This window comes from Plasmodium berghei, assembly GCF_900002375.2.
Source record: "Plasmodium berghei ANKA genome assembly, chromosome: 13".
Taxonomy (NCBI): domain Eukaryota; phylum Apicomplexa; class Aconoidasida; order Haemosporida; family Plasmodiidae; genus Plasmodium; species Plasmodium berghei.
Genome location: NC_036171.2, coordinates 2,023,343 through 2,039,752, shown reverse-complemented (window position 1 = coordinate 2,039,752; position 16,410 = coordinate 2,023,343). Strand labels below are relative to the sequence as shown.

At 21.7% G+C, this 16,410-nt stretch overlaps 6 protein-coding genes across 6 annotated transcripts; 4 read left to right on the top strand and 2 right to left on the bottom strand.

The window, feature by feature from the left end:
* Positions 1–947: 947 nt before the first annotated feature.
* On the top strand, positions 948–2,710 carry PBANKA_1353800 (conserved Plasmodium protein, unknown function; the record flags this gene model as incomplete). Its single annotated transcript, XM_034567171.1, has 4 exons — position 948; positions 1,053–1,100; positions 1,514–1,656; positions 1,799–2,710. Coding segments are annotated over 4 exons (1,104 nt in total).
* A 960-nt stretch (positions 2,711–3,670) lies between these two features.
* Positions 3,671–6,202, bottom strand: PBANKA_1353700 (nucleolar complex protein 2, putative; the record flags this gene model as incomplete). Its single annotated transcript, XM_034567170.1, has 1 exon — positions 3,671–6,202. One exon carries the CDS (start codon positions 6,200–6,202, stop codon positions 3,671–3,673), a length of 2,532 nt encoding a protein of 843 aa, XP_034423694.1.
* A 951-nt stretch (positions 6,203–7,153) lies between these two features.
* PBANKA_1353600 (conserved Plasmodium protein, unknown function) lies at positions 7,154–7,330 on the top strand (the record flags this gene model as incomplete). Its single annotated transcript, XM_034567169.1, has 1 exon — positions 7,154–7,330. The coding sequence occupies one exon, from the start codon at positions 7,154–7,156 to the stop codon at positions 7,328–7,330; it is 177 nt and encodes a 58-aa protein (XP_034423693.1).
* Positions 7,331–7,810: 480 nt separating this feature from the next.
* PBANKA_1353500 (exosome complex component RRP42, putative) lies at positions 7,811–8,656 on the top strand (the record flags this gene model as incomplete). The annotated part of the gene is made up of 1 exon (XM_034567168.1): positions 7,811–8,656. One exon carries the CDS (start codon positions 7,811–7,813, stop codon positions 8,654–8,656), a length of 846 nt encoding a protein of 281 aa, XP_034423692.1.
* Positions 8,657–9,639: 983 nt separating this feature from the next.
* PBANKA_1353400 (secreted ookinete protein, putative) lies at positions 9,640–12,078 on the top strand (the record flags this gene model as incomplete). The annotated part of the gene is made up of 1 exon (XM_034567167.1): positions 9,640–12,078. One exon carries the CDS (start codon positions 9,640–9,642, stop codon positions 12,076–12,078), a length of 2,439 nt encoding a protein of 812 aa, XP_034423691.1.
* An 886-nt stretch (positions 12,079–12,964) lies between these two features.
* On the bottom strand, positions 12,965–15,394 carry PBANKA_1353300 (ABC transporter B family member 5, putative; the record flags this gene model as incomplete). Its single annotated transcript, XM_034567166.1, has 1 exon — positions 12,965–15,394. One exon carries the CDS (start codon positions 15,392–15,394, stop codon positions 12,965–12,967), a length of 2,430 nt encoding a protein of 809 aa, XP_034423690.1.
* Between the last annotated feature and the right edge of the window lie 1,016 nt (positions 15,395–16,410).

Genomic DNA, 16,410 nt, shown 5'->3' with positions numbered 1-16,410 from the left:
TAAGTGCCAATATGTGAGTTATTTTTTTTTAAACAAAATAAAAAGCTCAAATTACTATTTTATTTTTATGTATAGTACAAACACTTGTATATTTTATAGACACATTTATAAATGTTAAAATAAATACTTAATTTTTCGAACAATCACAAAAATATTATGTATATATATATCATTAAGAAAAAACAAAAGCTGTAAGAATGTAGCTTTTACCTGATGTTTATCATTCAATCTATAAAACTAACAAAAAAATATATAAAATAGGCTTGTTGCTAGCCATTTAGTATTTTTTTTTGTATTTTCTACACACATACTATATATATTGCATCGCTTATTTATTAATTAATTTCAAACAACTGCGAATAAGTCTATAGAAATTGTATGAACGTTCATGCATTTTTTTTTATTTTTGTGTGCATACATATATGTATGCACCGAAAAAAAAAAGTTAAAATGAAGACAAATATTAATTCATATAAATAAATACACACATATGTGTGTATATCCAATATTCCTGTATAATATAAAACATTTTTTTTGCAAAGCATGTTCAATAGTAATATTAAATTTGCGTAACGTTTGAGTTTTCAAATATATTTTTTTGATTAATATGTGTTTTATATAAAATAATCTATATTAAGCATTGTATATATTTGATTTTTAAAATATGAGACATTAGTTGTAACAATTAACACTTTCTTCTAGCCTATTTTTCATTTTATATTAACACGCTATAAATCACAACTTGCTATTTTTAACGATATTTCAACATTAAACATTACAAACATGCATTTCCATTATTGTTAACCTATAAATTTTAACTACATGCTATTTGGCATTATATATTATATGTTTTTAATATACTAGCTTATATTCCGTTATTTTTTTTGTCCTATCACACGAGTCCATATTATCGATTAATATAAACCACTATTTCGTACTAGATAAAAAGTAAGCTTTCTTAATATATTAGCTTTATATTTCAACTAATTCGACATTAATATAAATTATGTATATACTACTATATGTATATATATTATTTTTTTTCTCCCAAGTGCACATTTTACAGGAGGATACTAATCATTTTAATTCTGAACATTCAGGTAAAAATAATACAAAACACTAAAGTGTTACACTTTTTGTTCATAAAATAAATTTTTTTACATTATTCATAAATATATTTTTGGCTAATTATAGCTAATTTTTTAATATTCATAATATATTTTTACTTTAAACTTATAGACAATTTTTTTTTATTTATAATATGTTAAAATTTTTTATGTTTTATTTAATTTTAATCTTTTATAAATTTATATTTTCATTATTTTTAAGTACACAATTTAATTCATTAATTTTAATTTTGCTTAATTTTGTTTAAAGCAATAATATTAGCCACCTCTTAAAAAAATTGAATATTGTTACAGCATCGCATTTTTTAATTATTTCATTTATTTCTTTTTGCTGTTCCTTTTTAAAATTTAAAAATATATATTGTATTCACCTATATATATTCAAGGCTTTGGTAACCAATTTATTAATTTTTCCGAATCATATCACAAAATAGCTGGGGAAGAAAATTATAAAAATTCCAAGTTGAACGAAATCATTGCACATAATATATACGACAACATAAAAAACAACATCAATTATATAAAAGAAGTAATAAATTTAAATATATTTTTCATACTATGTTTTATTAGTTATATATTTCAATGTTTATTACATAATAACTTTATTATGTTTGATAACTTGTTTAATTTTTCTAATGTTTCCATTTTGCTTACTTTGATTCTTTCCCCAGACCCAATATAACTCCTGCCAAGATATATCAACAATTAATTCAGACAATAATCACTCCGACAAAAACAAGGAAGGAAAACATAATTATGAATGCTTAAATAATAATATATCTTTACGAAATAATATAAAATTTACAAATTCAAAAGCAGATTCACATAACGAAACTCATAATATATTGAAGAACGATATAAATAATTTAGAAATACATCAGTACATTCCTTATATAAGTTCTACAGAATTTTTAGAACAAAATAAAAAAAGTAAAGAAATTAATAATTTATATCAAACATACGAAACAATGAATGACCCTAGATACAATGATTATCCACCTATGAACGGATTTGGATATAACCATAATAATATGAGTAATCAAAATGGATTTTATACAAATACTTATAACAAAGAACTTGCCAATCTAACAATGCAACAACATAACATGCATGGAAGAAATAATTTGATGTTCGAAGATGGTAACATACCATATGGGCTTTATGACCAGTCAAATTATACCGGAACAAATTCAGTTATGTGTGGAAATGGTATTTCAAATGAACCAAAAATGATGTATAGAAGAAATGAAATGAATAATCCACCTTACTATCATAATTATCCCATGAATAATGGTATGGGATACAATGAACATATTGTACCTGCAATGCAATATAACCCCAATATGAGAAAACATATGATGAGAAATGGTTACTCACATGAATGCAATTACATGAACAGTAGACCTAATTATCCAACACCTAAGAATAATATGGATATTACCAGTGAAAAAAATTATAAAAAAGACAATTGTAGAAAAAATATATCAAAAATTAAAAAAGGAGATATAGATATTAACATCGAAACCTCCTCTTCCAGCAAAAAGGGAGTTATAATTGACTTAAATATTGGTGTAGGAAATTGAGCAAAAGATTATAAAATTAATAAGTCAAGAGTTTGTATATTACACTGAGCATGTAGGCATATTGCTTTATTTTATTTCTACCGCTAATAATTTGTGAATATATATATATATATATATAAATGGAAATAAACGTGTTAGAGACAATTTTCGATATATTTTTATATCATTATTTTATTTGTTTTGTTTTTGTTACCTTTACTTTTCATTTTGTTAACTATTTTTACCTGATTCTTTTATGCAGCAATTTGTTCTTACATAGATTGTATAATTCAAAAAAAAAGACAATATATTTTTGAACATTTGATTTATTTTGATGAATAAGAACCATGCGTTTTGTTTTACAAAAACAAAGTTTCCAATATGAAACTTAAAAAATAAATTATATGAAATTTGTATTTCTTATTAAATCGGAGGAATTTAATTTTCTTAACGTATTCGATTTTTATGGTTAAAAAGATTTAGGACAAATTATAATCTCATATATTTTTATATGGATATATTTAAAATTTGTTTATTAAATATGGTAAACATTTGATAAAATGCGCAAATCTTAGTGCACAAATATTAAAATGAATAAATAAATGGATGTATAAATAAATATATAACGTTGCTTATTTAATTATGATATGTAAAATGAATAAAAAAAATAGGTTATATATATTATGTACAAATGTTGCTAAATGAATATGGTTTAATAATAGATCATATAAGTCTTGCATGAATTAACAAAAATAAATATTAATTAAATATATTGACAATTTATAATTCATGATTTAAGCAAAATAAAAGGGGATATTAAATAATAACATAAGCAACGGGGTATATAAGTGTGTGTATTAAAACAAAATTGTTAATGTGATTATATCGAATTAAATGATTAGTAATATTTGTTTATATTTTTGAATAAATGGATAAATTAATTATAAACAAAATAAGTTTAAATAAACAGTAAAATTAATATCACTTAGTATTTTCGTCTTCACTAGATAATGAGAATTCTTCCACTTTATCTTCCTTGGATAGTGCATTCAAATTTCCATTTTTCTCGACTCCTGGATCGTTATTATCATCATTCTTGTTATCGCCATTGTTATTTTTACCTGTTTTCTTATTTTTCTTATTTTTTTTGTTTTTATTTTTTTTCGTTTTTTTCTCTTTTTGTTCTTTTTCCAAATCGCTGTTATTATCGTCGTCGCTATCAGCATTCTTTATATTTTCCATGCCACTCAATTTTGCCTTAATTTTTTCCAAATAACTATTTTCATAATTTTCTAATATAGTTAGTCTTTGAGTTGACAATGGTAATTTTTCATTTTCAAAATATGTCATTTTATCATGTATAGTATATATATTAATATATTTTCTTTTGTTTAAAATAAAATCGATTGAACTTTTTGCATGAGTTAACAATTTTTTAATCTGAGATTTAAATGTAGGTACTTGACATTCTAAGTAATATTTTTTAAAAAAATTTTCAATAGCAAAAAAAAATTCAGGAAAGGAAATGTGATTTGCAATTAACCCAATATAATCAAATAATATAACATATATTTTATCATATATTTGATAAGATATTGAAAAATCTGAAATTAATTTTTCATCAATTTGTACATTCGAATTAATGTCAAAATTTTCAATTACTAATCGTGTTTTTTGGTCTTTTGAAACATTTTTATTATTTTTATAATTTTTTAATCCATTTAATATACAAGCTAAATAAGAAAATAATGGGATGTATTTTTTTTTGTCTTCCATTATACGAATTAAAAAATTAATTAATTGTAGATTAAATGGTAAATATCTCATATTATTTATTTTCATTTTTAATATTCCAATAATTAATGTTGTTAAACCATATGTTAATATATTTAAATTATCACATTGTTTTGTAACTTTCATTAAGAACTTCAAAATGATAATCATTTGAGGTGTATGAAGACGTAATTGTTCCAAATATAAATACTTTGTTTTTATATTCTTTTCAAGTTTGTTTTTTTTTTCTTTACATTTTTCATTTCTTTTTTCGTCAAACACTATTTTAAATTCTTCTCTAATCTTTTGGATAATTAATTGAATATATCTAAAGGCAATATTATATGCAACATCATGAGATAAATATGTAAATAATTCTACCAAACAATTTTCTTTAAAATGTATATGATTCCAATTAATTATATTGTCTGATTTAGGTCCATAGTGTGTTAAATATGTTTGAAAAATATGTTGATATATTCCATATAATAATTTTTCCATATCATATGTATTCTTTATTTGATTATTTTCATCTTCATATTTAGTTTTTGACAAATTTGTAAATATAATTCTTTTTCTTTCATTATATAATTGAAACATATTTTGGATCAATATATATAAAAGAAAATATATTTCACTTTTTTTTGAAAAAATAAATAAATGTGAAATTTTTTTTAAAAATATTTTTCCATAATTTAATATTACAACCCACCTTAAATTTTCTTTTCTTTTTATTATTTTTAATATACTTAAAAATATATCATTACAATTTTTTAATTTATTTAATTGAACTATAATTTTATTAAAGAAATATATAATACATGGTGTGTAACGATTAATATGTTTGTATTTACTCATATTTTCTAAATCATATATTATATCTGACTTGTTCATATCTTTTTCATTATTTTCATATTCACTTTCAACTATTTTATTATTTTTTATATCATTAAGAGATATAATATTGATGTTTAAATTACCATCATTCATAATATTGTAAAATATATTATTTATATTATATAATACATTGAATATTATATATACTGATGTATCTACATTCATTCGAAAGTTCCTTTTCTTGTTATTGTCTCCTTTTTTATTACGTTTTTTTTTTTTCATTGTTTTATTTTCCTCATTATTCGCATTATCATTTTGTTCATTACTATTGTTAGTTTTCATTTTGGAATATCCATCATCTATTTCTTCAATATGATATAAATTTAGAGCATCTTCAAAAATAGCTAGCAATTTAACAACTTTATTTAATCTAACTTTTTTATTAATAGATTCTAAAAAATTATGAACATAATTTATATCAATTGTTCTTTCACCATTTTGCCCATCTTCATCACCTAATAATAATTCATCATTTGGATTTTCCATATCCTCATCACTAGAACTATTTTCATTATCTATATTATATTTTTTGCAAAAATTTTCTAATTCTGTAATATCATCATATTCCATTTCTTCTATACCCTCGTCAACTTCAACTTCAGCTTCATCTTCGCCAACTTCTTCATCCTCGTTTTTTTTTTTTTTTTTTTCTTTTTTTTCTTTTTTTTTTTTCTTCATTTTTGTTTCCTTTACCACAGAGCACATTTTTCTTTTTTTATTCAGTTTGCTATTTTTCTTTTTTTTTACTGTCAATTCCTCTTTTTCTATATCATCATTTCTTTTTTCTTCTTCGATTTTCGCCACCTCTTCACAAGGAGTATCTGCTACAGTTACTTCAGTCATTTTGGTATTTCAACAATTTATAATAATTAAATATATATATATATATTCATTCCTTGTCGAAATAATTATTATTACAACATTTTCTTATTTTACATTTCCTTTTGCTTTAAAAAAAAAAGATTGCTAGTTCATAACAAACTATAATGAATATGCTTATGTTTTTTTTAATAATTTTTAATTTGTTTACTACAAAAATATAATTGAAAAAAACGCATTATAATATATTTTTTTTTAAAATAGTAGTGATACAAGAATTCAGGCAAATTGTTCTACATTCAAAATTGTTTGTATGATAAATATGAGCAAACAAATTAATGGATTATTTAATTGAAAATTTTTTAAAAAATATTTTATTGTAGCAAAATATTATAAAAAGGTAAATAAAAGGTTGCCTAAAAAATAATGTATATTATCTTGAAATGCATTCTATATATTTTTTTCTATTTCGTGTTTTTCAAAAATAAATTATTGCCAATTTTTTTCTTCATACTGAGATGAAGTTGCTTCAAATTTTTGGAAATACGCGCATACATACAGATATAGCATAAAAAGTTATATATAGGGTTTATTTTGAAATATAAAAAATTATTAAAAAAAATTACATACTAGCATAATTCTTACTTATTTTATTTTTTCGTATTTTTTTTATTGAAGAACCACATGCATTTCTTTTTTCCTATATAGTATATATTAAAATTTAATAAAAAAAAATAATGGAAAAAATCAGATGATAGCACTGTTTTTTTTTTCTTTTTTTTTTACTCAATTTATAAGTGAAAAACTTTACAATCAGATATATTAGAATAATTAATTTTAAAATATTGAGAATAATTTATATACACATATAAAATACTTATGTTTAGAATGGTATATGGTGGTATATTTGCTTTGTTTACAATGGGCTAATAAAAATCCTTAAAAGCATTAATATTTTTTTGCAAAAAATTTAAAATGATAATAATAATTATTGTTTTGCTTATACTTTTATATCATATATGGAACAAGAACAAAAATTATATAATAAACTTTTATTATATTAATGCTTTTATTTGTTTTAATAAATCAAAAAAACTAAAAGATGTGAAGAAGGAAATGTGGGAACATCAGAAATATTACAGTGATAACTAGCTTTTGAACAGTTGCAGAAATTTATTGTATTTTAGTATATTTTTTAACACCCTAAATATTTGACATTTTATTTGTTTTCTATACCAAGTTTTTTTTTCTTCTTTTCACATTCATATCGTCTATTTCAATTTATTTATTTATATATGTATACGCATAGTAATGCATATAATGTATTAATAATTAAATAGTTACAATTACAATTCAAAACAATTAATTTTTCTGCATATAATTGGCAACTGTATTTATTATATTCACTCCTATTAACTCATTTCATTGAGCATATATATGCACATATTTCTATTAATTTTAACATATCAAAGGCTCTCATATTTATTTACTAAAGCAAATTAGAACAAATAATGAACAATATAGTTCGTAAAATAGCAACTTCCATTTGAATTATAAAAAATTCAAACAATTTTTTCTTTGTACAATTTAAAAAAATAATACAAATAAGTCGAAAAAAAAAAGAAAGCAAAAATGAGTTCTTTAAAATATATAGAAGAAGGAATTAACTCAAACATTAGAGTAGATGGGAGAACTTTATTAACATACAGAACAATCGAAATAAATAAAAGTATTTTAGTATCAGCAGATGGAAGTAGTAGTGTTATGAATGAAGAAAACAATGTAATTTGTGGAATAAAACTTTCATTATTACCTCCCGAACAGCATTCAATCGATGAAGGGTTTGTTAATTTACAAATTGATTGTCCAGCTTCTGTAGCTTCAAATAGAATAAAAAAAGAGCATTTGCAAATTATGACATCCATTATTTATGATTTATGCATAAAAAATAATATTGATAAAAAAAAATTGTGTGTTTTACCTTCAAAATTTGTTTGGGGTATTGATATAAATGTTATGGTTTTAAATGGCGGGGGAGGATTATTAGATATCATCAGCATAGCTATATATGTAGCTTTAAATGATATGAATATTCCTGTTGTTAAAGCACCCAAAAAAATTGATGAATTAAATATGTTTCATAATACAAAAAGTAAAGAATATGAACTCGAAATTGTTGAAAATGAAAAATTACCTTTTCCGTGTGAAAATATTCCTATATGTATTTCAATTGGAGAAATAAATAATAAATATATTTATGATATGTCAAAAATCGAGGAAGAGCTTGTTGAAAATGTTTTTGTTGTTGCAGTTACATCAAGTGGTAAGTGTGTAGCTTTTCATAAATTATATGGTATATCAATGGAAGTATCTTCTATATTAAATATGTCAGAAAATTCAGTAAAAATTTCACAAAATCTTTTCAAAAAAATTAATGAAGCAATTGATAAAATACAAACCAATACCATTCATGCCTAATTTAATAAAATTATTTTTGTAATTATTATTAAATTATATGAATATATAATTCTTATCGCTCCTATCTCCAAAAAAATCATAGGATTGTATTACTATTTTTTTCAGGCACACAGAAAATAATAGTACGAAGAAAAAAATTATAATAAAATTAATTGCATTACATATAAATAATATGCCTTATTATTATCCAATTTCACCATATTTATATTAACAAAATTATATTTTAGCTAGCTCACAACTTTTTATTTTGTACATGCAAAAATTTGGTGGTAATATGAAATAGCTATTTACACACATGTATAAAATAAATATATTTTCTCTCATGATACACAAAGAAATAAGCATTCTATTGAAGTTGTACATAATATTTAAATAGTTAATAAAATGTTCACATGAACATATAAGGAAATTTCTTCATTTTTTTTTATTTTCAAGTATCCTAAGTATTTACAAAATATTTTATAGCTAGCACTGAAAAAAACAGCTAAAAAAAGTCAAAAATTTAAAGAAAAAAAATAGTATAAATATGGTTAACATAAATAATATATTTTTGAATATATATATTTAAGCATATTTTTAAATGGATAATTATTAGAAAATTAAAGGAAACAATATTTCATGACATAATATATATTTAATATGATGTTGATGGAAATATAGATATAATCTCCAAAACTCATATAAAAGGAATACATTCTATAACAATGTTGCACCTTTAACCATTTTAACCGCTTTTTTATATAATATTTTCCTATACACATTTGTTTATTATTACTTTCTGCTTTTTATTTATTTATTTATTTATTTATTTATTTATTTATTTATTTATTATTTTTTTGTCTTTTTTCAATTAAAATTTTTTATTATTAACTTAAATCCACATAATAACTACCAACTATAATACAATTGCACCGTGTATCGTTTAGCACCACCTATACATATACGCGCACACACATATTTTTTAAGTTTACCAAAGATATTTTATGATCCTCACATTATTTCCTACAATGAACATAAAAAATAAATTATTTCTAATTTGTATATATTTCTTTATATTGCGAAGTGCATATGCTGAAAATTTAAATGATGTAGAGAATAAATTTTCTGGAAAGATAACAAATAGGAGTAAAAGAAATAATACGGAAACAAATAAATCCTTTTATGTAAATAAAAAATCAAATGAAAATTCCAATTCAAAGGGAAACTCAACTAATACATTGAAATTAAATGAGGCAATTATAAACAAATTTAATAAAAGAAAAAATGGAGACCAAGATACTACAGAAAGAAAACAAATAATTCGTAAAAAAGATTTATCACGTCAAAAAAAGGGTCAGACAAATACCAGTTTTATTATAAAAAGTAACGACGATACCAAAATAAATTCTAAAAAGGAAACAAGTTTTAATCAAAATAATTTTCGTAATAAGCCTCAAACTGATAATAATGTAAAAAACACATTAGAGCGTGATGATACAGATATTAATGTGATTAATATAGAAAATAATGATGGTAAAAAGTTATACGATAATAATAATGATATAAATAATATCGAATATATCAGTAGTGAAAATTTGGATTATTCAAGTGAAGACACATCAGATGGTCTGCTAAATATGGATGATTTGTACAAATATGCCGATGAAGATTTAATAAGTGATGATATTACAGAGGAAGAAACCATTGATAATTTGTTTGAAGACAGTATGCCATTATATAATAATTTTGATAAAATATACGATAAACATGTGGATTTTTCTCTAACTAAAGATGCTAAAAAAATAGATATAGATGTTTTTAATTCACATAAAAATGATGCTCACTTAAAAGAAAGTATAAAAAATAGGATTACTAAAAATAAAAATATCAATGATAAAACGATTAGTTCTAAAAATACGAACATTAAGAAAAAAACAACTTCGAATGCCATAAGTGATAATCAGATAATTTCTAAGCCAAATAAAACGATAAAAAAAAATATCCCAGAAAGCAGAATGACTCCTCTTAATGGATTAAACAATGGTAGTACGCATTCTATTGGAAATAAAAAGAGTAATGTGTCTAAATATCGTGGTAATCAACCCCTTAATAAGGAAAGAAAAGAAAATAATAATACTAACCATAAAAATAAAATTGATGGACTACATAATAAGGGAAATGATAGAATAGTTAGACAAAATGATACCAATAATATTACAATTAAAGAAGATTTTAGTAAAATAAACACAACAAAAAACGATAAAAATAGCATATCTAATATAGATGGCTCAAAAAAAATTGATAAAATTGTAAAAGATGAAACAAAATCAATAGGAGAAATCATAAACATAAACATTGCATTTAATCCGATGACTCAAAATAAAAATAGAAAGTTGGGAAAAAATGAGAAAAAAAAACATACTGATATTCGAAACATAAGTAGAAAAGGAAAGGCGTCACGAACAAATAATAATAGTGCTAAACATGTTACCAAAAATAATAATTTGAGTGTAAACTCATTTGATGATAAAGTTGAAACAGATAAGTATCAACATAAAAATTTAGAAAACAAAAACCATATACAAAAAAATGTAATGCACAATAAAAAGGGAAAGCATATGATTAACCCTTTACCAGATGAAACTGCAAATGATATTAATAAAAATAAGCATGATATATCGATCTCTATTGAGGTTCCAAAAGAAATGGGTAAAATAAAAATCCCAAGTAAAATTGTGGAACAAATTAAAAAAGGAAATAATATGAATAAGGAAAGTTTTATATATATAAATTCACAAAGTGACAATGGAAATGATAATAATGGAGAAAATATTGAAACAGAGAATAATGATACAAATTATGATGAAGAAAAAAATCAAAATGATGGAACAAAGTATGGTACGAATGAGTCATTCATTCCGAAGAATATGGAAGTGACCAATCTAAATACAGAAAATAAACTAGTAATTGAAAAAGAAAAAGAAGATAAAAATTTGGAGCGCTATGGTCATGAGGATAATGCAGAAAATGTAGAATATGGTGAACATCCTTTAATTACAAAAAAAAAAAATATAATAAAAAATTCTCGTAAAATATATAATTTAAAATTATATAATTGTTCCTATATAGACGATTGGGATTTAAATAATGAATATATTGATGAAGAAGGAAAGTTAGTTAAATTAAGTGGGTATGTTTTTCAAAATGTTGTAAATTCAGATTCTATGCCTACTGCAAATATAACAGATTGGAAATTAAAAGGTTCTTGTGACCATGATAAATATATATGTGGTGCTTTAAAATATATGAATAATATATATAATAAAGGAGAAAGAGTTATATTCGATGGAAAGATATATGAAGCGACTAGTGATGCATATGGCAATCCTAAGGAATTGGCAAATGCATGGATTGACAAAACAAGTGATTGTTACAATTTTTGATAAATCAAAATGGTAAAAATAAGTAAGTCCAACAAAAATAGCATATACATAATAATGCTGCAAAAGGAGGGTGATGGAAAACATATATTTATTTAGGGTTAAAATTTTAGGCTAATAGAAAGAATATATCCTCTTCTTTTTTAAAATAATTACACACTTTGATAAATCTTCGCTCAACTATAATTTGGTTGTATTTCGTTCATTATAAACCGATATGTCCAGGTTTATCTTGTTCGTTTTGATTTTTTTTGTTTTTGCCTTTGATCATTTTTGCATACTTATCTAACTTCGCCAGTTGCTTTATTTTAAGTGTAAAAATGATGCGAAGCCGTAAATGTAATTTTTCGCTTTTTGTAGAAAAGACGGATTTAATTGTGGAATAAAAAATAAAATTAGCACACAATAAATCTGCAAATTTTCAAAAGGCTCTTTTTATAATATGTTTTTACATTATTTCATTATATTAATTGCAATTATATTTTGATTAATAGGATTTTTTTAAATTAATTAAACATTTTTAAGCTGACTAACACTTGTATAGGTTTTTTTTTCTTTATTTTGTTTGTTGAAAAGGGAAAGATGAGTTTTTATACTCATTTGTGGATGTTGCATATGTATGGGATATTTTATTTTTTTTATATAAAATAACTACTTAAAAATTGATTGGACATATTTCAAAAAATTGTGAGTTGATTAGTATTATAATGAATTATACAATGAAAAATTTAAAATGTAAGGAGAATTATTTAATTCGTTTTAAAATAATTTAACAAAATAATTTTCGCTGAAAGGTAGCGATAATGATAGGGATGAAAAAGATAGAAAAAATGAAACGAAGAAATATAAAAGCATAGAATGAAAAGATAGATGATACTGGGCATATTTATTATAGAGAAAATATCTCTAAGAATAATGGATGGTTATTAAGTTCTTGATAAGTTCCTATAGCTGATATAGTACCCTGATCAATAATAATAATTTTATCCATTTCTTTTAAATGTTTTAACGAATGTGTGATATATATAATAGTTTTATCTGGTATCAATGTATGAATAAGATTATATACTTTATCTATATTGGATTCGTCTAAAAATGAAGTAATTTCATCGAATATATATATGTAACTATTTTTCATTAAAGATCGTATAATAGATATTCTTTGTTTCTGTCCAGAAGACATTGAATTATTGTTAACATTAGTTAATATATTTTGTGGCATTGAATTTATAAAATCATTTAAATTTAATTCTTTACATAATATATCTATTGTTGAATTAATTGTATTTATTTTATCTCCATATTTTTCTAATAGCATATAATTATAATTTTGTATATCTTCTAGTTTATTATTTATGAAATTTTTTTCGTTTAATTTGTTTTCAATTGTAGTGAATTTGTCTGTACAATTGTTTAGTTTGTCATAATGATTTTTATTATTTGCATTATTTGTGTTATTCGAAATGTTTGCTTTTAGTTCATTGTCTAACCTTCCAAGGTCCCCAATATTTTCTAATAGTAAATATTTCGTACCTTTTGGATCTGATACCTTTGTTGGTAATAATGCATAAACAATATTTTCATATAAGGATCTATTCAGTATACAACATTCTTGCTCAGTTATAGATAATATACTTTTCTTTAAATAAGTTTTATCAAAATTTTTAATATTAAAATTGTCTATATAAATATTACCTTCATATTCATATTCCCTAGTTAACAATTTCCATATGGTTGATTTTCCTGATCCACTTTTTCCTATGATAGCTATTTTTTCATTTTTTTTTATTTCAAAATTTATATTTTTTAATATTAATTTTTTATCTTGATCAAATTTATTATATGTAAAATTTATATTTTCAAATTTTATACTCCCTTGAATTTGTTCACAAATAATATTATTTTTTTCAACTATATCATCATTTTGAATTGAATTTTCTAATTGTATAATATTATTTAAGTTTATATTAGATAAAGATATATCATCTATTTTATCGCACACTGAATTAATTGTTTTGTTTGAAAGTTGGTTATTAAAACTAGTAGTGTTATTATTTATTTGTGGTGAAAAATCCAAAATATCGTAAATTTTTTTTATGCTTAATTTTAATAAATTAACATCTTTCTTAAGTTTTAAAATACCAACAATTCCTAAACCAAGCATACTACTATAAGCAATAAAAGATACAAGTTGACCATGTGTTATTCGATTATTATTAAGTTCTATTTTTCCAAAACTTAGAATAGTACAGATTACTAAATTAGTTCCAATGTTTAAAAAGGAATAAAACATAGATTCTGAATTAATATATTTTTGATGTTCTTTTTCTGTCAAATTAATAATTTTTGAAAAATGCTGATTTTCATAATATTCATTTCCAAATATTGTTATAATATTTTTTTTTTGTAAAGAATCTGAAAATCTTTCCATTTGTTTTTCTTCAAAATTATTTATTTCTATTTTAATTTTTTTTAATTTTTTTAAAATAATTAAAATACAAAACCCATAAGTTGGAACGATAAATATACAAAATTTTGTTAAATATGGAGAAATTAAACACATAGACATTATACCACCAACAATAGAATTTATATATCGTAGCATTTGTGTAATAGATGTTATGAGTTCTTTTGAAGAAAATTGTATTTCATTAAATAGACAGTTTACTAAATAATCATTAGATTTATATTTTTTAAAATTTTCATCAGTTTCACTAATTATTTTATTATGAACTTGTTTTTTCAATCTATATTCAATTTTTTTTATACATTTATTTGTAAAATAAATACGAAAATATGATGCTATTCCACCGCATATAAAATATGGTAAAAAGTATAATATAGCACTTAAACTTTTATTAGAATTTAATTTAAATTTTTCTAAAATATTTAATTTTTGTAATATTTTTACAATAACATTGGGTCGACAAAATTTAAAATTTTCACCTTCTAAACATTCTCCCATAATTTTAGGATAATTTAAATTAGTAATTGCATTAATTCCTAAAAATACTAAAGATATTGACAACAATGTTTTTTCATAGTTAGTCATTTCATACAAAGCTCGAAATAAATAGTTATCATTTTTTTGTGAGAAAGATTTATTATTATTAAAATCATTTATGTCATTATGTTTTCCCCATATTTTTAGCAAACTGCATTTGTTCATAAAATCTGAAAAAAATTTGCTTACTCCGTTTCCTAATGTGCTGACAAATATGTTACTACAAATATTTTTATATGCATTTTTATAAACATCACTTAAAAATTTTATAATGAATAAATTTGTTTTTTTTAACTTACAAAGGTTATTCCCCATTTTGCACACAGAAAGGGGGAAATATTAAGTATATGAAAAATATTTTTACAAATATATTTTATGGGTCATATGTATTACATTCTAATATTATCACACACATATTCATATTCATCTTCATATTTATAATTTATTTTTTTGTGAAAAGACAACAATTTTGTTGTATTTCTTATTTAATTAGTCAATCTACAGAATTATGCAAAATGGAAACAAAAAAAAAAAAAAAAAGGTGTATTATATGCATAGATTTATAAGGGAAAATATGGCTATCAGTTTTCTCAAGTTATACATAAATTACTTAAAATTTCAAATTGTTTGATATTAATATAATAAATAATAATTACTAAAAATGGTCATATTAATAAGTAAAATAATCTCTAAATTTAATAAGTATATATTTTTGTGAGTTTTGTAACTTATATAATAATTAAATAAATACTTATTTATATATTCTTAACATAAACTAAAACAAATATATCATCGTGTGCCCTTTTACACTTTATAAAAACTTCTTGATCTTATTTATTTTAATTTTATTTGTAACAATTATATTATTATTGGTCATTTTTTTATTCTTCCTTTTTTTGCAAAAATTGTCGTTTATTTTTTTTAAAAATTCTCAAAAATGAGAGACATTTATTAACATACTAATTTATGTTTCCATAAACAATTGTATATTATATATATGTTTATACACACTTATATATATCATGCACATAACTATAATAATACTAAAAAAAAAATTTTAATATTTTTATAAATGTTAATAAAACGGTATAATAAATTATATTATTATTAGTAATACTTCAAATATGTTCCACAAAAATGTGCATAGTTAGAAAGAATTTCATTAACTTATAAAAAATATGTATGGATATTTATTTTATAAATAAATAAAACATGAAAATATGCACATTGTATTAAGCTTATAATATCCCCATTATTATTTATCATAATTTACTGTTTCATTGCATTTTTTTTTATTCCTTCAATATTTACTTATATAATAAGGGAAGATT